General features: G+C 42.1%; 1 protein-coding gene and 1 long non-coding RNA gene across 6 annotated transcripts; one reads left to right on the top strand and one right to left on the bottom strand.

Moving 5' to 3' along the window:
- The first annotated feature begins 243 nt into the window (after positions 1 to 243).
- Positions 244 to 19,439, top strand: LOC132655821 (uncharacterized). 2 transcript variants are annotated; one of them, XR_009593697.1, is made up of 4 exons: positions 244 to 364; positions 10,870 to 11,066; positions 11,493 to 11,529; positions 19,272 to 19,439. It is a non-coding gene; the product is annotated as an uncharacterized LOC132655821 (long non-coding RNA). The 2 variants fall into 2 exon arrangements; XR_009593696.1 differs by lacking the exon at positions 244 to 364 and adding an exon at positions 1,722 to 1,962.
- Positions 19,440 to 20,166: 727 nt separating this feature from the next.
- Lratd2 (LRAT domain containing 2) lies at positions 20,167 to 25,929 on the bottom strand. Of its 4 annotated transcripts, none has more exons than XM_021651960.2 (2): positions 25,391 to 25,929; positions 20,167 to 24,935 (listed from the first exon to the last, which is right to left on the bottom strand). In XM_021651960.2, exon 2 carries the CDS (start codon positions 24,836 to 24,838, stop codon positions 23,906 to 23,908), a length of 933 nt encoding a protein of 310 aa, XP_021507635.1. In that variant the 5' UTR covers positions 24,839 to 24,935; positions 25,391 to 25,929; the 3' UTR covers positions 20,167 to 23,905. The 4 variants fall into 4 exon arrangements, with proteins under 4 accessions (XP_021507635.1, XP_021507632.1, XP_021507633.1 ...); XM_021651957.2 differs by having other exon boundaries at positions 20,167 to 25,211; positions 25,458 to 25,929; XM_021651958.2 differs by having other exon boundaries at positions 25,458 to 25,929.
- Positions 25,930 to 26,214: the final 285 nt, after the last annotated feature.

Here is a 26,214-nt window from a genome sequence, read left to right as displayed (position 1 = left end):
AAGTCTGAACATTCCCTGTTCTTTTTCTCAACACTTTTTCTAACCTCTTTTCCAAGCAAAGGCCCTGGGTTTGATCCTCGACACCGCAAGTAAGGAATTTAATTAAGAAAAAAAAAATCCTGTGGTGATTTGAATGGGAAATGTTCCCATAACCTCCTACATATGGAACTTTTAGGAGGTGAAGCCCTGCTAGGGGAAGAATGTTACTGAGGGCAGGCCTTGGAATTCATCACCTTGCCACTCCCCGTTCCCAGTGTGGAGATGTGATCAGCCCGTCCTTTCTCCTGCCAGCTGCTGCTATGCCTTCCCAGGCATTATGGACTCTAACCTCTGGAACTGGAACACAAACTAAACTCTCTGTTCTGTAAGTTGTTTTTGGTGCTTTAGTGCTACGGCAGAAAAATGTCTAGATGATTCAAGATATAGACAGACACAGAGCAAGATGGGTACATGTTATTTCTGGCAGCTGATGCTTTGTACCGGCCTGTGGTGATACCTTAGTTGAGGGATTTAACTTTCCTAGGTTTCAGTCATTTGCTGAAAAATAAAAGTTCACATGATACGGCTTTTATAGAGTTGCCCTGAGGATTAAGCAAAATATGCTCTGTACAAGATGCTTAACACATCCTCTGGCTCATAGTAAGCATGTGGTAAAAAGCCATCACTGTATTATAAGTCCATATATGAAAGGAAGGCTGATTGATTAATTTCCAGAAAGAAGATATAAAAATCTACCAATAATTGTTTTTTTCAAGGACTGAGAATGGAATGTAAAGGAGAAAACAACTTCTATATTTACTTTTCTCCTTCTGTACCACAGAAAAACAAACCAATCCCCGAAGGGTCACTTGTCTCCTGTTCTCTCTGACCCACACTAGGAAGAGTACACATATAGTGGGTGATGACTTTCTTCTCTTACCAGGCAAGGGGTTCTTTTTATCTGTATACAGAGGTGTAGTTGTGAAAAGTGTTTCATACTAGTTGATAAATAACAAACTCTTTAGTCCTGTGATCCAGCGCTGCAAGGGTTACCTAGAGGCTTGCTGGGTGGGTGTTTCTGAGGTGATGAATCATAGTGACCCAGTTTGGCTTATTGCCTGTGCAGAGGTCTAGGTCACTAAATATTTTTTCTCCTTCCTAATACTAGATTTTGGTTCCACGACTGGAACCCATTGTGTCTCACTCTAAATAGCTCTTTAAGGTAATTGCTCTCATTTTCTAAGTGATAAGCAAAAGTAACTATTACTCAATTTGCCAATAACACAGTTAACTTAAGAGGACTCTGTCTGGCTCCCATGGCCTTGGGAATCTTAGTTTCATTGAATTAAATTCTTGTTCCTTGACTATTTGTATGCTGTGCTTCCAAAAGTTATTTTCAAAAAGTTTGTTTACTAGCTTTATGTTCTGGCTTGTCTCAACTGGCTTAACAGTTTCAAAAGAGAAGCAGAGTCACCAGCTCTGTGAATAATTAACTGGCTGAGTTTGATCTCTGGACTAAAATGGACCACTGAATTTGACTATTTGCTGTGAAAGAAAGAAAAAGAAAAAAAAAAAACTGTCTTTCTAAAGGCACTTATCAGTACCTAGATAGACAAGAAGACAAGAGAGACTCTAACCTCCCTCAGCTGTAAATTCTTTGGATCCAAGGAGCCTGGAAGAGGTTTCGGAAATTAAACACTCTTAAGCTTAAGTCAGTATTTGCTGCATGACCTTGAGCAAAGTTACACAATTGCCTTTCTCAGCTTCTTTCTTTTTTTGTAAATGAGAGAAATCATGTCTACAATTACTAGCTAATATTCCACAGTGATGTGGACATTTTAAAGTTACCAACCAGCCAAACTTCTGTACGCTGCTGCAGGAAGCTGTCTGGGTGCAATCTCTACAGACATATACGGGAATAATTGTGTTGTAGAGATGTCTGTAGGAGTCACTGAGGAAAAGCCAAATGGCCATTGAGATGAGGTAAGATGAAGACACAGAGTGCGTTTCATTACATCTATTTACTAGCTGGGACGGAAATGAACCATAGATTAAGATTATGGCTATGCAATTGATAGGGGACTAAAATGTGTCCTTTGCAGTGGTAGTGCACTTGGAGGGCAGAGGCAGGTGGATCTCTGAGAGTTCTAGGCCAGCCTGGTCTACATAATGAGTTCCAAGATAAACACAGGTAGGGCTACACAGAGAAACCCTGTCTTCCAAAACCAAACCAAACACACAAACAAAAGAATCTTAGCTTTAAGTGCATTTCATTACCTTTCCTGAATGACTATCTCATTGAAACTGTCCTCAGTAATTGTCTTAATTCACTATGCAGCATTTATCTTCTGTCTTTTTCCTAGAGCAGGTGGTTCATGTGACAAGGAATTTTTCCTGACCCTTCCAGATGTATGTGCACAGCACTTAAAATGTCTGAACAAAAGTAGCTGCTGGAGATGTTCTCTCTGGATAAAAAGGGGGTCCAGAGGATACATATTTGCCAGAGTCAGATAGCATGGCCATGTGTCACTTAAAAAGACTTCCCCTAAAGGTAACAGGATGTGCAGCTACAAGCAATGGAGCCAGCTTTTTCTTTACTAACTCCCTAACTGTTACAGGCTCCGTTGTGGTCCCCAAAGTTCGGATGTCATAGTCCTAATAATTAACTTCTCAGATTGTGACTGCATTTGCACAGATTCTTTAAAGAAGTAATCAAGATTAGATGAGGTTGTTAAGATGAGTTCTAATTTAGGGTGACAGGTATCTTATTAAGAAGAATTTAGACACAGACAGAGAGAAGGTCGTGTGAAGAAGACATAAAGGACAGCCGTGAACCTCTGAAAGGGCAGGCAAAGATTCATTTTCACATGAACGAGCTACCCTATAGTCAGAGACAGAAAATGAAATGATGGAAAGAGAAAGATAAATGTTGCATGGTGAATTAATATAATTACTTAAAATAGTTTCACGAACTAGTCATTCAGGAGAGGTAATGAGAGGAATCTTACTAAAAACCATCCTAGCCAACACCTTGATCTTTGGCTTTTTGCCTTCAGAGCTGGGGGGAAATAAGATTCCTGATGCCTATGTCACTGGTTCCATCAGATAGCAGATGAATCATGAAATGTTTTCATGGTTCCTTAGTTTATCACATAAAGACGGTATTTCACTTAGGAGTCAGTCTTTCAAATTCTCAATTGCAAATCCAGACCCACAATAGGATATTAGCACACGTTTATTCTTACCCGTCCCAGTCAACTTTAATTTAAAAATATGAATTTTGGGAAGTTCATCAAAACCTGACAAAACAGATGGTACGAGGGTCTACACTGCCCTAACTATCCTGTTGGTCCTTGGAGCTAGTACACTTGCAGGCTAGCTGGACACAGGGCAGCTCTGGGCATCAGGCCATATACCCAGAAGAGGAAGAATTATCCTGGATATGATTTCCGTTAGTCAATTTAATTCACAATCTAAACTTGAAGTGGAATTTTACAGTGTCGCTGGACTTTTTCTCCATTCTAACTTGAACCAAAATTCTGGGAAGATCTCTGCATCGCGAGTCTCTTTTGGGTCTTCTAGACCCAAAATTTCCAATCCTACACTTAAGGGATGCAGGGACATAGGAAAAGGCAGGATGCCTTCTATACAGGACCTGACCACTGAATTTCATGTAGCCACACTGTATGTTCTAGATTCATTACCACAGCCCTTCCAGGAAGCCTTCATAATGTGCTACACTCTTTCCATGCCTGCAGGTTCTCTCTGCAGTGAGCTAACTCTCTTCCTAGCTAGAGCTGCTCAGGGCCTGTTCTCACCCAACATTATGTCCAGACTTTCTACATAAACCAGAAAGAACAGTTAAAGGTAATTTTCACCAACTGGCATCCTTTTTGGACTCTTCTCTTTTACTTTTCTTGCCCATCACACCTTTAGCCTTTTATCTCTGCATACCACTGGCACATAGTGGACTTCATATTGTCCTACATAATGGAGAACTGTGATGCATCTGTAAACTGTTAGCTTAGCCACTTGCAAATATCCAACACAGGGTAGAAGATCTTAAACCGTTGCCATGTAGTTGTGACAAAAGTCTGCATACTGAAGTTTGCATAATTAAAAAATTAAATACATATTTAATATATATTGCTAATATACACATATACATGATAAATTATCTAAGATACACTCGTAACTTGAAATTCATCTTTTATTGGGTATCCTGTATTTTATCTGGCTATTTTAACTTAATTCCATAAAGAAATCCTGTAGAGTAAGGATTCTCAAGCTGGAGCTCACTGAGACTCTCTGGAGGGCTTGCTAAATCAGACACTAACCTGATTTAACTAACATTCATGTCCTTCCTGATTGCACCAGGCAGAACATGACAAGCCACAGCGTGCTCCTGCATCCATGTCCCCTCCCCTTGGTGGACTGTACCTCTTAAGTCATGAGCCAAAATTGTGAGCCAGAACAAATCATTCCTTCCTTTCTACCTTCCTTCTTCATTCCATCCTTCCTTCCTTAGCTTCATGTCACATATTTGGTCACAATGAAAAGAGTGGCTAGTAGCTATTACAATAACGGTAGCAAGGAGAGATGACTAATAAACACCCTCACCCGCTTCTTACATTCTTTGTAGGATTAAATGGGTTTACAAAGAAAGACTGCTTTTGGTAGAGCCTGGTACTTTGGCATACTACACAAGGGCATAAATTTTTTTAAATCTTTTTTTCTAATTTTTTTCTTCACAATTTATTCATTATATATCCCAATTGAAGCCCCATCCCTCAACTCCTCCAGTCCCACCCCACACTCATTCATCCCCATATCTCTTTCCCCTGGTCCACCAAAAAGGGGAGTTCTCCCTATTGACATCTGCCCATAGCTTGTTAAGTCTCATCAGGACTGCCTAGACCCTCTTCCTCTGTGGCCTGGCAAGGCTGCATCACTAAGGGCAAGTGATCAAAGAGCAGACAATTGAGTTCATGACAGAGGCAGCCCATGCTCCCTTCAGAGATCCACAAGGAGACTGAGCTGCCAATCAGCCACATCTGAGCAGGGGGTCTAGGTCCTCTCCATGCATGGTCCTCTGTTGGTGCATCAATCTCTGCAGGACCCCCTGGGCTCAGATCTTTTAGTTTTGTTGGTCTCCTTGTGGGGCTCCTGTCCCCTCCATGTTGCTCTATTCCCACCCTTCTCTTCTCCATATGACTCCCTGTGCTCTGCCCAAAGTTTGACCCTGAGTCTCATCTGCTTCGATCCCCTATTGGGTGAATCCTTCCAGAGGACCCTTTCCACAGTAGGCTCCCATCCTGTTTCCTCCCTTCCACCACTTCTGGTGTCTGTCCTGTTTGCCATTCTGAATGAGATTCAAGCCTTCTCTCTAGGGTCCTCATTGTGTTTAACTTCTTTAAGTCTGCAGATGACTAACCTATAGTATACGGCTAATATCCACTTATAAGTGAGTGTATACCAAGCCTGTCTTTCAGTTTCTGGGTTACATCACTCAGAATGATCTCTTCTAGTTCCATCCATTTGCTTGCAAATTTCATGATTTCCTTGTTTTTAATAGCTGAGTAGTATTCCATTGTGTAGATGTTCCACAATGTGTGTATCCATTCCTCCATTGAGGGGCATCTAGGTTGTTTCCAGATTCTGGCTATTACGAATAAAGCTGCAATGAACATAGTTGAGCAAATGTTTTGTTTGTTTGTTTGTTTGTTTTTGGTTTTGTTTTTTTTTTTGTTTTTGTTTTTTTTTAAATGGTAGGGCACCTTTTGGTTATATGCCCAGGAGTGGAGTAGCTGGATCTTGAGGTAATGTTATTCTCAATATTCTGAGAAAGTGCCAGACTGGTTTTCAAAGTGGTTGTAAATGTTTGCACTCCTACCAGCAATAGAGGAAAGTTCCTCTTTTTCCACATTTCCTCCAGTATGTGTTGTCAGTTGACTTTTTGACCTGAGCCATTCTGATAGGTGTTGTTTTGATAGAGTTGTTTTGCTTTGCATTTCCCTGACGACTAAGGATGTTGAGAATGTCTTTAAGTGTTTCTCTGCCATTCTGTATTCCTCTGTTGAGAATTCTCTGCTTAGCTCTGTACCCCATTTTTAATTGGATTATTTGGTTTGTTGGTGTCTAATTTCTATAGTTTTTTACATATTCTGGATATTAGCCCTCTATCAGATGTAGGGGTGGTGAAGATCTTTTCCCAGTCTGTGGGCTGTTGTTTGTTCTGTTGAGTGTGTCCTTTGCCTTACAGAACTTTTTCAGTTTCATGAGGTCCTATTTATTAATTGTAGATTTTAGAGCTTGAGCTGTTGGTGTTCTGTTCAGGAGATTATCTCCTGTGCCTATGAGTTCAAGGCTCTTTCCCACTTTTTCTTCCAATAGATTTAGTGAGTCTCATTTTATGCTGAGATCTTTGATCTACTTGGATTTTAATTTTGTACAGGGTAATAGATACAGGTCTATTTGCATTTTTCTACAACTGGACATCCAGTTAGACCAGCACTATTTGTTGAAGGTGCTATGTTGTTTTTTTTTTCCATTGTATAGTTTTGGAAGTTTTGTCAAAAATCAGGTGTCCCTAGGTGTTTGGGTTTATTTCTGCTTCTTCAATTCAATTCCATTGATCCACCAGTCTGTTTCTATACCGGTACCATGCAGTTTTTATTGCTGTTGCCGTATAGTACAGCTTCCGATCAGGTATACAGATACTTTGAGATGATCTGTTGTTGTACAAGATTGTTTCAGGGATTCTGGGTTTATCATTATTCCATATGCAATTGAAAGTTTTTCTTTTAAGATCTGTAAAGAATGTGTTGGTAATTTAATGGGAATTACATTGAATCTGTAGATTGCTTTGGTAAAATGGTAATTTTTGCTATGTTAATCTTATTGTGCCACAAACATCGAAGATCTTTCTGTCTTGATATCTTCTTCTATTTCTTTCTTCAGAGACTGGAAGTTGTTTTTGTTGTTGTTGTTGTTGTTTCATACAAGTCTTTGATTTGCTTGGTTAGAGTTACACCAAGATACTTTATGTCTTCTGTGGCTATTGTGAAGGGTGTAGTTTCCCTAATTTCTTTCTCAGCCCATTTGCCTGTTGTATATAGAAGGGCTACTGTTTTGTTTTGTTTTTTGTTTTGTTTTGTTTTGTTTTGTTTTTTAATTAATTTTGTATGCAGCCACTTTGCTGAAGGCATTTATCAGCAGTAGGAGTTCCCTGATAGAATTTTTGGGGGTCACTCAGGTATACTACCATATCATCTGCAAATAGTGATACTTTGACTTCTTCCTTTCTGATTTGAATCCCCTTGATCTTCTTTAATTGTCTTATTGTTCAAGGACTTCAAAAACTGTTGAAGAGATATGGAGTGGGCAGCCTTGCCTTGTCCCTGATTTCAGTGGGACTGATTTAAGTTTCTCTCCATTTAGTTTGATGTTGGCTATAGGCTTTCTGTATATTGCCTTTACTATGTTCAGGTAAGTGCCTTGTATCCCTGATCTCTCCAGAGCTTTAAGCATGAATGAGTGTTGGATTTTGTCAAATGCTTTTTCAGCATCTAAGGAGATGATGTTGTGGATTTTATCTTTCAGTTTGCTTTTATGTAGTGGATTACCATATATTGGTAGATTTCCATATATTGAACTACCCCTGCATGCCTGGGATGAAGTTTACTTGGTTATGGTGGATGATATCTTTGAGGTGTTCTTGGATTTGGTTTGCAATTATTTTGTTGAGTATTTTTGCATCAATGTTCATAAGGGAGATTGGCCTGAAATTCTCTTTCTTTGTTGGGTCTTTGTAAGGTTTAGGTATCAAGGTGACTGTGATTTCATAGAATGAGTTTGGTAGTGTTCCTTCTGTTTCTGTTTTGTAGACTAGTTTGAAAAGTATGTATTAGCTCTTTTTTGAAAAATCTGGCCCTAGGCTTTTTTTTTCTTTTTTCTTTTTCTTTTTTCTTTTTTTGGATGGGTGACTTTTGATGACTGCTTCTATTTTCTTAGCAGATATAGGACTATTTAATTTATTTACCTGGTCTTGATTCAGCTTTGGCAAGTAGAATCAATCAAGAAAATTGTCCATTTTATTTAGATTTTCAAATTTTATGGCATATAAGCTTTTGAAGTAAGAGCTAAAGATTGTTTGCATTTCCTCAATGTCTATCATTATAACCCCCTTTTTCATTTCTGATTTTGTTGACTTGGATGGTGTCTCTCTGCCTTTTAGTTAGCTTGGCTAAGGGCTTGTCTATCTTGTTGATTTTCTCAAAGAACCATCTCTTGGTTTCATTGAATCTTTGAACTGTTCTCTTTGTTTCTAGTTTATTGATTTCAGCACTGAGTTTGATTATTTCCAGCTGTCTACTCCTCTTGGGTGTATCTGCTTCTTCTTTTTCTAGGGATTTCAGGTGAGCTGTTAAGTTGCTTGTATGAGTTGTTTTGAATTTCTTTATGAAGGCACTTAATGCTATGAACTTTCCTCTTAGCGTTGCTTTTATTGGTGTCCCATAAGTTTGAGTATGTTGTGCTTCATTTGTATTGAATTCTAGGAAGGCTTTAATTTCTTTCTTTATTTCTTCCCTGACCCAGTTGTCATTGAGTAGTGAGTTGTTCAGTTTCCATGCGTGTGTAGGGGTTTTGCTATTTCTGTTGTTCAGGTCCAGGGTTAGTCCATGGTGGTCTACCAGGATACAAGATATTATTTCAATCTTCTTATATCTGTTGAGGCTTGCTTTGTGATGAACTATATGGTTTTGGAGAAGGTTCAATGAGGTGTGAGAAGTTAAATTCTTTTGTGTTTGTGTAAAAGGTTCTGTAGATGTCTGCTAGATCCATTTGATTCATGATATCTGTTAGAGTCATTATTTCTTTGTTTAATTTTTGTTTTATTGACCTGTCCTTTGTTGAGATTAGGGTGTTGAAGTCTCCCACTATTAATTTGTGGGGATCTATGTGTGGTTTAAGTTTTGTTAATGTTTTGTTTTAAATGTGGGCATCCTTGAACTTGGGGCATAGATGTTCAAAATTGTAACATCTTCTTGGTGGAAGTTTTCAAGGGTGAACTTTTATTATCAATGATATCACCAAATGCCTTTACCTCTAAATTTTAAAATGTGATAAAATTGTTCTTTCCGTGACCTTAATTTTCCTAGCCATACAGAATTGCCAAGAAATGTGAAAATGATATTATAATGAGTAGATTTAGGTTGAGAAAACAGGAAGGCACTGCATATTAGAAGTAATTAACTAAAAATGATAAAAATTCATGGTGTAACTACTGTGGAAAGTCTTTGGAAAGTATTCAAAAAGTTAATCATAGAATCACCATATGGCCCATCAATTTTACTTTTATTGATATTCCCCTGAAGGAAGGAATGCAAATCAGGAATTCAAACAGATACTTACATGCCAATAGTCATAGCATATTTTCCCCAGCAGCCAAAGGATGGACATAGTCCAAATTTCCATCAATGGATGAATGAATGGACAGCATGAGGTACAAACCACAGAGATGTGGTCCAGCCACAGTGAGGAATGAAGAACAAACACATAGCAAAATGTTGCTGAACTCTTGGCACGTGTTAACCGAAAGCATTTAGAAATGAAGGACTACATATGACCTGATTCCATGAAAGATCCAGGCTAGGTATGTCTCTAGAGATGGAGAATAGACTGGTGGTTTCCATAACCAATGAGAAGAAGGCTAGGGAGTGGCTACATAATGATATGGATTTTCATTTGTACATATGGATAAGTTCCAGAACTACACAGTGATGGCTATGCAGCATAGTGAATCATGTAATTGTCACTGAATTGGACATTTGAAGTAGTTTAAATGGTGAGTTTTACACAACACACTTTACCTCGATTAGAAAACAATGTGAAAAATAAGCCCCTGAAAGTAGGAAAAAAAAAAGGCTTGGGTTTTGTTCATTTGAATTTATAAGACCCTAGAAAGCCCAAGAAAATGAAGCATTTCCTTGTTCCTTCTGGACCTGGTGACTTTCTATCTGCACAGTGGTAGTCTGAGGCCTGGCTGCACTGGCACCTGTCTGTAGTGACTCTCCTCACATGTGCATTGAGAGGAGTGTGTGCATTGCCAGTGTGCATTGCCAGTTCTTCCTCTGTGCCTCAGTTTTCTCATCGGTAAATCAGGTCTAATAATATGTTAAGAAGCAGCAGATAACTGCAAGAACATCATAGACTCTAATCTTCAAAGCCACTGTGGGCATAAGACATGCTCAACAGGTGTTTGCTGAACACATACAGTCATCATTTTCTATCCGTAAACGTGGTTCCACAGATAGCCAAATTTTAAGATGTTCCAATCCCTTCTATGTGTGTCATCCTAAATATATATTATTCCTTACACATAGAGACACATAAACACATGTGAGATACTCAACTACCTAATACAGTGCAAATGCTATACAAATTCTCATGCTGTGTCATATGGGGATAATGACAAGGAAGGAATCTTTGCCATATAGAGGCAATTATTTTCCAAATATTTACAACTTGTTACTGATTGAATCTGCAGATGTGTAAACTACAGAAATGGGCAGTTGACCATAATCAATACACTAGCTTTCAAAGCAAATGCAGTGGATAGCTAGAGCAAGTCAGTAGGCTTCAACATCATAAATGTTTTATCTTATATTTCTAGTACTCAAATGTCAGAGACAGGTCACAGTAGACTAAATTCAAGTTATCAGAAATGCTACCTTGCTTCTGCAGGTTCCATGATAATTCTGTGTGCGTGCCTTTCTTACTTCTAGAAGTTGCTTGCACATGCCTTGGCTCATGGCTTCTTCCTCTATCTTCAAAACCAACAGGTGAACAACTCTCTAATCTCATTATGTCATTGATTGCTCCCTACAGCCTTATTATTAAAGGCCTAATAATAATAATAATAATAATAATAATAATAATATAATAAAGAGGAAGGATGAGGAAGAAGAGGAGGAGAAGAAGAAAAAGCAACAGCAGTAAATGTCAACCAGTGACTAATCAGTGCATGTGTACACACACAACCAAATATCATCAGCATTGTAAGAATGGAGTTCTGATACACAACGGTAAGTGTGAGCATCCTCATTGTCCTTTCCTCTTCTCATGAGAAATCTTGAGATGACGGTATGCAGGATAATCTCATCTCTAAATCCCCAGTTTATTGCATCCACAAAGTCCCTTTTGGCAAGTAAGATAAGGTAGTCACAGGTTCTGGAAAATTGTGGGTATCTTTTTACTTTCCAGGGGAGAATTATTTGGTCTGTCATCATGTTACCACATGGTTGGAGAGCAGAAAAACTGGCCTTGCCATGTCAGGCTGAGGCCATGATACCTTACCTACCTAATCTTCAGCATGGCTCTTAAAGTGGGATTACGGCTCCTTTCAGGGCCAGTGTGAGGAAAATGGCATGAGGTAATAGGACCTGGCGCTAGACTTCTCAATGTTCTCAGCATTGTTATCATAATCCTAAATCCTCTTACTTTTTCAACAGGATTGCTGTGAGGTTTAGATGTTTGCAAAACCATCAGGTGAGATGAGACATTCTATCCAGATACTGGTTATGATTATTTTAAGTCAACTTGTATGCTTCCTTTTTAAATTTTTCATTTCCTTCCTAGTCGTTCTGGGATGAAAAGGTAGGTAAAGCTGGATGAGCAACCTTTCTTGCAGTCCCTACCCTTAATGACCACACATTCTGTGTCTGGAGACAGAGTAAGAACTGCTCCCTTTTGATTTCTTATTTAGAGGGAGAGAACCGCGGAGCTCCTGATTTAAAATTTTACTGAGACATTTTCTATGATCTAAAGCAGCAGCAGGGTGTGTAGAACTTCCTGGGATGTGACACAAAGAGAAACAAATTCTCAGTGTGTAAAATACAAGCAGTGTTTCCCCTCTGTAAGTATTTACTGAGCGCTTCTTATTTTCCAAGCACTATCTTGCATGCTGGATACACTGTGGTGTAAACGGCAAACAAGATTCTTGTCCTTCATTCAGTGGGAAGAGACATATAGTAACAATAAAGGGATACAAAAGTTGGATAAGCAGGTAATTATAATTGATAAAAATTGGTATAAAGGAAATAAGTTTCTGAGCTGGAATAATGCAGTGGCCTGGCACAACAAAGTAGGATAATATTTATGCTGAGACACGAAAAGCTTGACAGAGAGCCAAGGCCTCTACCATCCAGAGGGAAGAAACCTAGCTATGCTTCAGGCTCTGTTTTGCAAACACTGGGTCTTGCATTAATAAGTTGTCAGATCCATTTTGTGGCTACTAACAAGTTTATTTCCCCTCCAATAACTGAATCAGAATGAAACAAATCAGACAAGGTGACATTAGAGTACACCTTGAAACCAGACAGAATTACTTAGTGGATATTGTAGTTTGGGTCCATGCAGACACACAGGTGTGTGGGAAGGCGTGGTCGCGCACAGTTTTATTTCTTCCGCAGGTCAGTAGTCAGGAAGGCTGAACGATGCAGCTCTCAGAAAAGAAAGAGACCTCAGTATGTTTAGAAAAGGAAAGAGTGCCCTGGATGGACTCTACCCTTGTAATAAGAAGCCTGTTTGTGCAGACCTACAGGCCACCGTAGGGAGCTGAGACTTTATGCTGCATACTGTTGAAAGCCACTAATTGACGTTAGATGGTGGATGGTGCACTGTGATGCACAGTTTTAAAAAAGGATAATTTTGAATACCTACCACTAATGCTGCTCTACTGTTTGTCTGATTTCATTGATTGGATTCTAGAATTCACTACACTGATCTAATAACCAAATGCTTCAACAAGCATTAAAGTGTCTGTAGTAGAATATTGGTGAATCACTAATTTCAATTCTTGCCAAAACTTATGTAACCAGGTGGTAAATGTGAAATAGGAATGTAAACATCAATGAAGTATTTTTAAAAAATCTTTACTGAGCAAATATTTTCAAATATGTCAGAATGTTATCACTACTCCCATAAATCTGCAGGCTTTTATAGAGGGCCATACTCCTCTTCTTATCAAGGTTAAATTGTGCATAACCTTTACCCAGAAATCTCATGTCAATTATTACATCCTTCTCTCTCTCTCTCTCTCTCTCTCTCTCTCTCTCTCACACACACACACACACACACACACACACACAGAAATGCACATGCACACACACAAATGCATACGTGCACACACTCACACACACACAGCAGGAATTGTGGTAAAATGTATGTGGTATCACTCATCATTGTAAACCACTGGAGACATGTTAAATGATCATCAACAAAAGAACTGGCAAATAAGAAAGAAAGACTTCTTCTTTTAGATAACTGTTCAAACATATTCCTGATCATTTGCCTTCTAATACAGAAGTCCTAATTTATTGATGAGAAAAAGGAATTAAGAAATATCAATAGCGTGATGTAATCTTAGTTAAAAAAAAAAAATCAAAGCCAAATCTGAAAGATCTGCATGAGATGTAGACACAGCTGAAAAGGTCAGAGAAAAAAACCATTATCTAGAAGAGATGCCCAACACACACAGCCGGTGAGAGTGGGAGGGAGTGGCTGAAGGGGCCTCTATTTACTTGACAAACACTGACACTTGACTGTGTTTTACATTAAGCACATGTTATTTTTGGACATGTATAATGGTAAAAAAAATTATCTTAATAAAAACAATTCATAGGCAAAGCAAGCAGAGAAAGGCAGTAACCAGGGAACTAAGAAAAGGGCCACCCACCTGTGATGTTATCAGTACTCTTAGCTTCACCCCTTTGATGTTTACCCTGAATGGAACTATTGGTATGCACATGTAAGTATTGAGGGGGGGGGGGGTGTCTACAAATCACTTACGTGTTTTCTCAAATGCTCAGGAAAGAGATTTTTAACCCCAGGAAAGCAAATGTTGCACCATTTGAACTGCCTTTAATGGCTGAATGGCTAACCATTTTCTCGCCATTTGAGTTTGGCTAAACCTGTTTCAGTCAGAAAGATACCTATGAGATTCTTGTGTTGATTTACAAATCTGAGAAAGGGACAAGAGACATGGTCAGGACCCCATCTCCCAGCTTGAAATCCCTGTCAGGACTCCCTCTGAGGACTGGAATGAGTACAATGATTGTAACCCTTGCAGAGCAGCTCATCTGATACTCTCATTATGCAAATGAAGACTCATGTGTGGGGGTGGCCCAACAAAAGGAGGTACTGGGGCAGCCACCCAAGCTGTGAGCCCTGTAATGACTCTCAGCTCCTTCAAGATGGAGACAGCCTTGGATCTTCACTGTACTGGACCATCAGTACTAATTTCAAGGCAAGATGAATTAAGGTACTAAGAAAAGAGTTCGCTTTTAAAATGTAGTAAAATGAAGATCAATGCAATTTGTAATAATGTATATATACATATATATATATCTTATAATAATAAACTGTAACATCAGTTATACATAATCAAATATAACCTGTATGTCCAAAATCCATATCAGCACTATAAAGGGGGTAAAGGGGGAGTTTCTAAAGAAATTATAGTGTTTGTTTTTATGCTCCTCTTCCTATCTAACTAGCCACACAGACTTATAAATCCAGGGTTGAAGAGAACAAACCAAAAATGTGCTGTAAAGTAATAGGATCTCCGGCCCTTAAACCCTCCCTAAAAAGCTTCTCCCAGAATCCTCCCCCAACAAAGTGGTACTGCTCCTATGCCTCAGGCCTGCCTGGCCTGTCATCACACTTTATCACATGGCATAGCCTGTCTGTCCTCTTTCATAGAACATGGTCATGCACCTGGACTACATGAGACTCCTCTCTCTAACCCAGGCCTGGCAGGCCTCATGAATAATTCCTAAGGAATGAATGAACACGACTGTAGCCAGGAATGTAATTGGGCCTGCTGAGGAAAGTAGGGTGCCTTCCAGGGAAGTTTCTCTTAAGGCTGGATGAGAGCAGCTGAAAACAGTTCACCCTTGGAGTGAGGGAGGAGGAAGAAATGAAGGAAGGGACAGTGGCGGATACAGCTGTGAATGTTTGTAGAATGTACCACAGTGAGTGAGCCCTGATGTAAACTGTGGGCTGGAGAGTCAAAGACGCATCAGTGTGAGCTCATGGATCAAGGCAAGGGTACCACACTGATGCCCAAAGTTAGGTCATATGAAACACAAGAACTCTCTGTGAATCTACACATAAATTCAATTTTTTAGAATATATGTCAGTGCAAAGAACAACTGATATTTAATGCTTTATAGATTTATGGACAAACACAACTCTGTCTGAAGTATGACAAGAAAAAGACTCTGTAAAAGGAACTTTCATTCTCCTGAGGAATTCTTGTCTTGGAGACTTACTGCCTCCTGCTAACCTAGGTCTAGTCCAGGAAGCTTCCAGCCTCCCGTATGATCTACCCTAGGACTAGAACATTTTCAACTTCTGAGACTTACTGCTTAATAAGCTCACCCTTACTTGTTCTTACTGAGCTCTGGACTTGCTCGTTCAATTCAGCTGTTCTGGCTCAAATTCCTCTCCCAGTTGACTTATTCAATCTGGTCTTTCTCTCTGCCTCTCAATCTCTCCGCTTGGCCACAAACTAACTCCAACAGTCTTCTCTAATCTCCCGGCTCATTGACTGGCTTACTCAGTCTTCATCTGAGTTCTCTCCCTGCCACCGGTTTCTCTATTACTGTCCAGGCATAACTGCCACCTTCTCTCATTGCCCCATAAGTAGCTTCCCTTTCCTCTGTCTTTTTGTGAGACTTTTGGGCGTATCCTATTCTGTCAAGTCTTTCTCTGATTCGTCGCTGATTCTGCCACTCAATTAGACATCACTTTCAAACACAGGTGCTTCCTTCTTCAAACTAACTTTACCTTCATTGTTTGAAATTGTATACCACCACACCTGGAACTAAGCTCTTCTTTACCTGAAACTTGCTCTGCACCCAGCCAGCCTTGAACTCAGATCTGCTTGCCTCTGTCTCCTAGATTAAAAAGCATGTTGGTATTCCAGCTGGATCACACAAACCTAGAAGGTCTTTGAATGTGATCTCTTGCCAGAGCAGCCATGTCTTGAATTAAAATTCTTCTACAGAACATAAAGAGACTCATTCTCAAACAAGATGGAAATGAAGGTGCCAATGCTTGCACACATGTTCACATGTGAATACATGCACCCCACCCACCCACACATACATACAAAGTGAGCTGCAAGTGAGAATGGGGCTGCAGTAAACCAGTAGATCACATTGGACAACTCTGGACAGCACTGACATCTGAATCAATTGTAGGTTTCTTGGTATATGAAAATAGGAGTTTTGCCCACTGGTTTAGACAGCCTCAAGAGTGGTCATAAATGCCTATAAAGATGCACACCAGACCTAGAAAGTCTTTGGATGTGATCTCTTGCCAGAACAGCCATGTTCTGAATTAGCATTCCTCTCCAGGACTCCTTTCATACAGATTATGCATATCCAGTGAGATACAACATCCTTCCATAGTCTGTGATGCACCGGCCAGAAAGAGAGCTGGGCAGCAAAAAAAAAAATGTACTCTCATATGGAAAGAAGAGGGAAAAAAAATCAATGTAAAATATAGCAATACTAAAAGCAAACAGAAACACACAAACTTAACTGCTTTTGCCAAAATAAAGAATACTCAGATGAATTTACTTCCTTCTTTTTTTTCCCATTCACTCTCAAAGAGTTGGTTTGTAATGTTAAATACAATGATAAATCTTGCCAGTACTAAAACAAACACAAGAAAATAGATTTGTAAATATTCTCTGAAAAATCAATCAATTGTATTATAATACATTATAATATATTGCATTATTAACATATTGCATATGTTACATAATAATTGCACAATTAATTTTTTAAATAATTGTGATAAAAACATTCTCCAATGCTAAATGCTAAAGGGATGACTTCCTTTCCCAGGCTTGAATAAGGCTTTATTTAGAATATATATAATATCACAGAGTTTTCTTCCCCCCACTCTCTCTCTCTCTCTGTGTGCACATGTGCACACCTACGCCTGATTGTGTATATTGTGGAGGCCCAAGGTAGATGTCAGTGTCAAATGGACAGCATCACTGTCTGTATTATTTTTTGAGGGACTCTTGCTCACGGAGCCCTAAGTTATCGAGTTGTGCTAGCCTGACTGGAAAGCAAGCTTCAGGAATGCACTTATATATTATATATTTGTAACCCATGGGGGTTACAAATAGGAGATATGCACTGCTCCAACCAGTTTTAATGTGGGTCCAGTTAGTCCAAACTCGGCTGTCACGTTTTCCCAGGAAGCACTTTACCAAATGCACTGGAGGCCCCAAATTTTCCTTCCTAATCCTAGTCCTTATCGATTGGGTCCTCTGAGGACTTGTTTCATTTTGCCCTTACAGCTGACATTAAGGTAGATATTGTTCAATGCATAATTACATATCAATGTTTATGCTGATTTATGTTAGTATTAAGTATCAAATGCTATGCTATCATATATACAGAGGAGTATTTTACAAATACAACTGAAATTGTGCATTTTACAAAAGAAGAAATCACACATTCCAGGAAAATACATAACTCTCCCCAGTTTCTCAGGGTATTAAGTAGAGGCCACAGCAGAGAGATGCAGGCCCTGTGACTGTAAAGTCTCAAGCATCTGTTATGCCCAAGCAGGCCCTTTCCTTTCAATATAGCATTCTAAGTTACAAGACCAAAAGCAACGCACTGAATAGTTCGATAACCACACTGGGACTTGACTGAGTCCTACATTTCCCAAAGGAAGTAGCCTGGAGTGCATCTTTACAACCATTTATGACCTCTCTTGGGATTGTTTTATCACTAGAAACTCACAGCAGTGGTTTACCACCTGAACACAATTTTCTTTCCCAGTCATGATTCCAAGACTATAGATCCTGCTATTTACTTCTCACCTAGCTTAGTTCCCCAATTTGTCTACTCTTCCGTATCAGGCCCGATGCCTGAATCCACTCTACTTCCTACCCTAATAATCCAAGATGTGCATTGCGTTAACAGGACAATCTTCAGTGCTGACAGTCATTGACTGTCCCACCCCCACACCTAAAAGCCAATACTAAGTCTAAGATCACTGTTCTAAGACCACTGTGAGATAATAGAGGGTTTATTCCAGCAAAACCCAACTCGAAACGCATCTAGCCCCTCTATTTCCTACTGAGGGTCTCTGCCTTTGTTCTGATCTGAGGAACAAAGGAACCCATGAATGAGTTGCAAAGGTTCATGAGTTCCAGCAGGGTGGAACAAAGGCATTTTGAGAATGGTAAGGGTTCATTCATTCACTCTCCAGTCTTGCTGAGTTGATGAATGTGTCTGCACATGCTCCAAAGCACCCAATCTCTCTCCCGCCTCTTCCATGGTAGACATGTAGCATTCTTTGACTCATCGGTGGAAAGAGCCTCTTCTACACAGTCCCCATTTTCCCTCAGCTCCATCACAACCATAATCAATTATTCTGTGATTTTGGTGTTGTTACCTGCGTTGTCTATTGAAGTGACTGTGGATGTAGTTCATCATTGTACATTAGGTACAGGATGGGAACTGGGGAGCGTCCTGGCTAAGGACTTGGCAAACATTGGTCTTGTTGTTGACTTCATGATCTTTATCGCCTGTGTTTGCGTTTCTATCTGATTCTATGGCAGGACCACAGGTTTCTCCTGCGCTAGTTGTAAACCCTACTTAAACACGTATGTTTGTTCTCTTTGTATACCTACCAACCATCAGCCACTTACAGAGCCACCTTTATTATAACCTGTCCCACATGCATGATCTCCACTAAGACGTTCAGGAACAGGATCATTTCGTATTTTTTAACAACAACAAAAATTGAACCTTTTTTTTTTTTAAACTTCTTTGTATTCTGGCTCCTAGTGAGAAAGATATGTGAAAATTCTATCAGAGTCAAAATGGAGTTACTTCTACTGACCCTAACAAAAGCCAGAAAGTACTAGTTATCACATGATTGTCTGATAGTCACGATAGCAAAAGGCTCTGCCAAAACCACAAGCTTACACGGAAGCCAAGTAATCTTATCCTGACAGAACTATAAGGAGAGCTGAGGGGCAACTGTGTGCTCAACCACCCTCATTAACTCGTGCAGCCAGGGGTTATTGTTTCTCAAAACCTTCAGGACCTCCCCCTGGCCTCAACCTGCTTGAGCACACTCAGAGTTTAGCATGGTACATGTGTTCCCACTACAATGCTCTGCTGATCCCACGTTAAGTATTGTTTTTCTTTGAAGAATCTCTGATAGCTGTTCTTTTTCTTTTTTCCCAGGTTGGCCCAGGGCAGGGCTCAATACCCTCTGGCACTTCCTAATGCTCAGGACTGTACCTCATCGTGATTGCAAATGCATTGACTCTGCAGACAAATTGCTGTATTTGTTTAATAAGCAGGTTCCCTAGTAAATTCAGTAAAAGGAAATAGAAGCCCTTTTTGCACCTATTCTGAGCCTGTTCATTTTAGAGATCCTTTTAAATGCTTCCGAACATGTCATTTTCCTACATTAAGCAAGCCAAGTCCACTTAGAAAAAGTAGGAACAGCAGCCTCTATTAAAACCACCAAAGAATTAGTGTGAATTCCGCATTAGCCTCCCCTCCCCAAATTTGGTGTAATGAGAACTATGAGAGTAGACTTCTACAGTGGGGAGAAAAGGCCACTGGCTGCTGGGGTTCCTTTTAACTTTGTTCAGGCCTCAGCCTGTTGACAAAGGCTGAACCTTTTGGGACTGTGATGGTATTTTCAGTGGTTGTGCTGGTGGGCCTCCCCGGTGCCCTCTCAGTGCCACATCTATCAACTGCGAGTACCTGTATCCCTTATCATGCCAACAGTGACATGTGATGAGCATGGGTGCTTTACCTGAGACTGTGAAGCATAAGTCGCTGAACACAGAACTTCCCATCGTAAGCTCCGTAACAAGTTCTGGCAGCATTCACATTGTATTGATGTGTGGTCATATGTAGGATACTATTCATGAACATGGACAGTATAAAGCAATGGGTGATTAATTCCCACAGTAAATATAAGAGTCTGGGCACTAAATAAATCCAAACTATTCACCAACCAATGCAAAGATGACATACAGTAATATTACAGCAAGCTGAATAGTGTGAATTAGGATCAAAAATGTCAAAAGAAAAGGCGTATATACAGAGAAATGAAGCAATGAGCTCTAATAATAGATGGTTTATTGGGAATCCTCATAACATTTTTCAAAAGAACTTTGACAGCTTTTAATAAGACAGTGAAGAGGAAATGGCTTAAAAGATGTCATCAATCTTTTATTTAACTAAGTACTGCCCTTCATTTTGAAGGAAATGATATAATTTTAACTGGAACCTCCTTTTCAAGAAGTGGTGAAAGAAAACTGATTTACCATACAACCTCCAACAAAATCAAACTTGCTGGGAAATAAAATGCATGAGGAGTATGTATCCTGATGGTAATTCTTCACAGGCTACAGATTCATAGCCATGAACAAAACATAATAAAAAAGATGAATAAAACAGTCAAATTTATCATTATCCTGATTTTTAAACAATTCACAAATTAAATCTAATTTTCCAAACAAATCCATTGGATGACTATAATCACACTCAATTTTATTTTAAATTGTTTTAAAAAAATAACTAGGCAAACACATAATATCAAGAGTCTTCAACACAGTGGATCCCATTTTAAGAAAAAAAAAGGAAGAAAGAAAAAGGAAACAAGTAGTCCTTAAATTCTCTTAGCTTTCCATAGTATATGTCATATAAAATTAAAGTTTTGCTCCCAAAAAAATATGTTTTCACGTGGCTGTTCTTGTCCAATGGTGCCATGAGGGCCAGGAGCACCAAAGTTGTGAGAAGCTTAACAACCGCTGAACCATTTTCATTAAAAACTAAAAATTTTCTTCAAGATCTGGAATAAAGTCCTCTGCTCGACACTTTAGTGTTACAAAGTCATTTTAAATTAAATGTGGAATAAAAGCTACAAAAGTACGAGTTCTTTCAATACAAAAAGTTGTGCAGCTGAAGTTGTAGGCTCCTTTGACATATGTAAGCAGTCTCAATAAAATATTTTCTCAATAAGAAAATAGAATTTGTCTGGTTTCTTTTTGTACGTGTTCCACAGGTCCTGCTTACCCTGTCCAGGGCTTCAGGAAAACACTGGAATCAATTTCTTTCCTTCAAAGAACATCCATAATTCATAGTACAAAATAGTTCTATGTCTTATTCCTAAGGAGAAATAAAAATTATTAAATATACTTTTTTCCCTAAAGTGCCGGATGTAGCCATTGCCAGGACATTAAAGTAAAAACTGATTTCTGCACAACACTGCTGTCTTAAAAACCAAGAGACGACATAACATACTCTCTTAGAACCCTAGGTTGACGCGCTTTACTTCAGAGAAGTGGTTCTCAACCTCCCTAATGCTGCCACTCTGTGAGCCCCAACCATAAAATTATTTTGTTGCTCCCTCTCAACTATGTTGCTAGTTATGAATTTTAATGTAAATGCCTGACATGCAACCACCAAAAGGGTCATGACCCTAAGAAAATTTCCAATGGGAGAGCACTTCCTAAGCATTACATATTTGGCATTATAGGTACCTAGCAGAATTGCTGCCAGCACATTTCAGAAACCATCATCTGGAAGAGATTTTCAAGGAAGATGAATGCTACAGGTGGAGTGGATCTTAAGTGTTCTTCCTTTAACGGCACTTCATGTATAACACACATCACCTGCTACGCTCGAAATGATCTTCCAGGGCTGATGAAGAAGGCAGAGATGGGAGCGCAGGGAGAATTTTTCTATCCTAGAGGTGCTGGGCACAGACGTTCTGATTCTTTCCCTCCTGTTGTCTACACAGTGGGCGTCAATTTCCACTTTCACTGACCCAAATCTGTTAGACATAGGAGGTTTTCCTAAACTTGATCGCCTGTGTTTATCTTTCTCTGCTGTTCCATAGACAAGACCATATAAACAGACAGCTATGAGCACATTAAACAGAGAAATCAGATCTACATTCTCAATTATAAACTGATTCTCCTCCAATGTCCCAGACCAAGGCTAGTAGGTATAGCTCATCTTTAACATTCAAAAAACAAGGATTTGTTTGGTAATCATTGTGAAAGCAAAAAATACATTTAATGCCTTTATAATGAAAAAGTTTCATGCTGAGGTACTATGAAGATCCAGGATTTTAAAAAAGAAAAAGGATCTCAACTTTTATGTTTGAAAAAAGTGTGATTTAGAGATACCCAAGCAAGAAGCCCAACAATGACCGTGGCTTCAGGACACTCTGGTAAGATTTTGTTACAATGGCTAAGAACTAGTTCACAAAATGACTTGTCCAATGTCATACAGTGACCGGGGGAGGCAGCAAAGGCCTTTACCTATAGCTCAACTTCTGAGGGCAATTGGTAGACAGCCCATTATCACTCTATAGCCAAAGGCCTGCCCTTTGAAAGCTCAGGCAACAGGCTGCAGCAGTCTTAAAGCCTTGTACCAAAGTGTATGGATAGGCACCAGGGCCCATCACTACCTGTTTAGTTTGCCAACAAACAAATTCCACCATCACCAACCTCTGTTTGGTTCTGTCATCAAATCTGTAACTGACATCACCACTCTCAATTAAGAACAGCCTCTGAATAAGATGTTCTCCAAGCAACAAAGAAACTGGATCCATAAAACAAGACTTTGCACCTTGAATTAAACTCCATCTGTCATGGATGGCAAAGCTAAACCTACCTACGATTTACCAACAAGCAGAAGAAAGCATGGTGAGGAAGGTGGACCAAGGAGAGAAAAACAAAAAGCAAAAAGGACATGTATGCAAGCCTTGGCACCTTCATTTCCATCTTGTTTGAGTCTCTAGGTCCTGCTTTGTTTTTAAAGGATTACTTTCACCATTCAGCAAGGGGATAAGGAGAGATTTAATTCTTGCCAGGGCATTGCTGGCTCATTCCCTAGAGGATACTTTATGGGGTGGAACAAGCCAACCCCATCTGTGACCTGCAGATGAACACACCAAGCAGGTTTAATTAGATCAGAGACACAAAGGGCTATTGCCTCTCTTAATAACAACACCCGAGCTCTGAGAGTCCACAACAGCAGGCCAAAAACAGAGGCAGCAGAATTCTCTGGCTGGCCCTTGACAATGATTTACTTGTAACCGGGGAAAGCGGTTGGGAGCCAAAGACTCCACTTAGAGCCAGCTTCCCAAGAGGAGGTACTTGGGGATGGGAGGAGGGAGGTAGTAAAATCTGTTTGTAGCCTGTAGCCTGAGTTGCTCAAGTATTTGTTGCACTTAATACAGGGCTGTTTGGCTTCGGTCTGCTGCTCCCAGGTCTTGTGGTTTCAGCAGCCCCCGTGCCCCGGGAATCTCATAAAATAAATCACTCCAGTGTCTGGGATCCCAACCACAGCTAGCTCAGCGGCGGAAGCAGATAAGCAGCTCTCCTAGCAGACCCACGCCAGCTCCTCCCCAACCCCCCTCTGGCCTTTGTACCCTGCATCCTCCAAGCGAAGAGTAGGTTGGGACTCAAGAGAGGCTGAATGCGGGGCATAGTTGCTCTGAGATTTTCCCCAAGCCTGCTTGTATAGGAAGGGCCGAATTTGGTCTCAGGTCTGTCAGGGTTGAAGCTCCAAACAAGTTCGCACTTTCTCTCACCTCAGAAAGGAAGGCAGACTAAGGGGACCAGAAGAAAATGTTCCCTATGGCCACCCACCAGCCAAAACGCTCCTACCTGCTCCCCCAGCACCCTTCCTCCTCCCCCATCCACAGTCGGCTGTGCATTCCACCAATTCTGCATTTTCCGAAAGGCCCAGGAATACCAAATGGGGGCCCAAGAGGAAGTGGGGGGAGGGGAAGGAAGGGAGTGCGGCCGCTGCAAACAGCTCCCTTCCGAAGCTCTGAGCCCAGGTCAGGGCACCGCTGAATCTCCATCCTCCTCCTCCGAGCCCGGTGCAGGGGGTCGCAGGGGAGACGGTGTAGTCCGAGCCGCGTCGCTGTCGCCCTCATCCGGCTCAGCCGGGTGCAGGTGTGTGGCGAGCTCCTGCAGCACCGCCGCGCGTCCGATTTGGTCGTTGCGCCGCTTCTCCATAATTAAGTCCTCCAGGCTCTGGAACTCCAGAGTATGACTGCGCTGAGCCGATAGCTGAATCTGCAAACGGTAGGGCTGCTTGCCGATACGCAGCTCGCCGCCGATCTTGAACTCGCGTTTGCCATAGCGGCACCAGGCGGCAAAGCTCTCCGAGTTGCGCCAGCTGAGCTCGCGCTCCTTGGCGCCCACGTGGGCCAGCGCGTTGCGCACCACGGCGCTGGGGCTCAGCGGCTTGTAGCGATACAGGTCATTGACCACGCGGCCACGGCGGCCCTGGCTCGCATCGGTCAGGAAGCTGTTGCTCACCTCCAGCCGGTGCAGATGCACCACCTGGAAATTGCCCACGTAGACCGCCCAGTGCGGATACTGCGCCTGCGACACAAACTCCACCAGGTCGCCTGGACTGCACTTGTTGAGCAGGTTCTCCGGTGTGTAGGTGCTCAGCGCCGCCGACCCCGGCGCGAAGCTTTTCTGATAGATGCACTCGTCGCGATAAAACACGGAGCATTCCACCTCATGCTGCCGCGGGTCATAGGGCTGGGGCGGGGGCAGGGGTGGCCGGTCCCCCGAGTCGGGCAACGCTCCGCCATCAGGCCCCTGGGGCGGCGGCTGAGGCTCCACGTCTTCGTCGTCGTTGGAGAAAATGTAAGAGACTCCGATGCGGGGCCCATCGTCTCGGTCCACGCCCGTCGGGTCCGCCGTGGGAACTTCCTTGTAACTTAGGTGGGTCAGTTTCTCCACCTGATTGCCCATCACGCTGTGGACGCTCGCTCACAGGACTTCCAGAGGAGAAAGCGAAACCACCACCAGAGTCATTGGCACCGGTCCCCGGGCAGGGGCTAAAAGCCACCTGTTGGAAGAGAAGACAGGGAAGAATCTGTAGGTGCCACTTCAGAAAAAGACGTTTGTTTCTGGAAGAAGAACCGGCGGGGGCCGAGCACCTGGAGCCATTTTAGGGGGAGTCTGGGGAGGCGAGCTTCTCCGCGTTTCTCCACCTCTAGGGTCACGATCACTGGAGACACGGCCACTCCAGCTCTCCTCCAACCCCAGCCATCACCAGGCCCCGGCCAAGGGCCATTGCATCAGCTGCTCCGACAGCTTCCGCCCGCGCCCTTACCTGCCAACCCTGGGTAGGAGCGGGGAAGGAAATAGAAAGTTTATTCTAATTCCCTTCTCTTTCCTAACTTCCCCTCCCACTCCGGGCCCTAACTAGCCCTTAGACGCCCTCCCATGCCGGTAGCCCCTGGGAACCGGCGAGTCTCCCACGGAGCGGCCGGGGCAGGTGAGCCGCCCCACCGGGCTCACCTGCTGCAGGTCCCCGCTGCGGCTCGCCGGCCCCTCCCCCGCGCGCCTGCCCCGGGGTTCAGGTTACCTGCGCCGACTCACTAGCGGAGAGGAGGTAGTCCTCGGGGACCGGGAGGGGCACCCAGCCGCACCCGAGACTTCTAGGGCGAGTTTGCAGGGGTGGGCTCCGCAGTGCCTCCTCTCCCAGCGCGGACCGCAGCGAAGCTGGGCAGCCGGGAAGGACGCATTTCTCCCCCGGCGCCCCCCTCGCGGCTGCGTAGCCCCCCAAGACTTGAAGATGGGGAGAGGGGGGCAACGCCTGTTCACGCTAACTGCTGCACGACCCCTCACGCAAATTTCCGGGAAGGTGGGGCACTAGAAGGGAAGCAGCAGGAGGTAGTTGGGCTTCCCGGAGACCGCAGCTCCCGCTCGGGCTAAGCGAGCAACTAGCGCCGAAGCGGGAGGGACGGGATTGTAGATCCGGCTCAGGGCTCCCGGGCGGGAGCGCAGCCCGTGGCATTTAAAGAGACAGGCGCCGGCTCTGGGAGCTCGGGTCTTTCCTGTACCCGGCTTGGCCTCCCGGAGCTCCGCCCTCGCCCCGCCCACGAGGGCTGCTCCGCCCTTTCCCCGGCCACGCCCCCCGTAGCGGGTTTAAATCCAGCTAGTAACTAGTCTACCCAACCCGGGAGCAGGCTTCCTGCACCGCTCTGAGTTTTTCTGAGAAGTTGGAAGTCAAACGCCACCTGCCAGTAAAGAAATGCGAGAGGCTGGAAGAATTTGGCTTCTTCCTCGTCACCTTCCATTTCTGAGATGGACTATCTAAAGAGGGAGGGACTAACTTTTAT

This window comes from Meriones unguiculatus, chromosome 8, assembly GCF_030254825.1.
Source record: "Meriones unguiculatus strain TT.TT164.6M chromosome 8, Bangor_MerUng_6.1, whole genome shotgun sequence".
In the NCBI taxonomy this organism is placed as follows: Eukaryota; Metazoa; Chordata; class Mammalia; order Rodentia; family Muridae; genus Meriones; species Meriones unguiculatus.
Note: the sequence above shows the minus strand (reverse complement) of the source record. Positions and strands in the feature narration are given on the sequence as shown.

Coding starts and splice junctions, on each gene's coding strand:
- Lratd2 (XM_021651960.2), bottom strand. CDS start 24,838: ATGGGCAATCAGGTGGAGAAACTGACCCACCTAAGTTACAAGGAAGTT.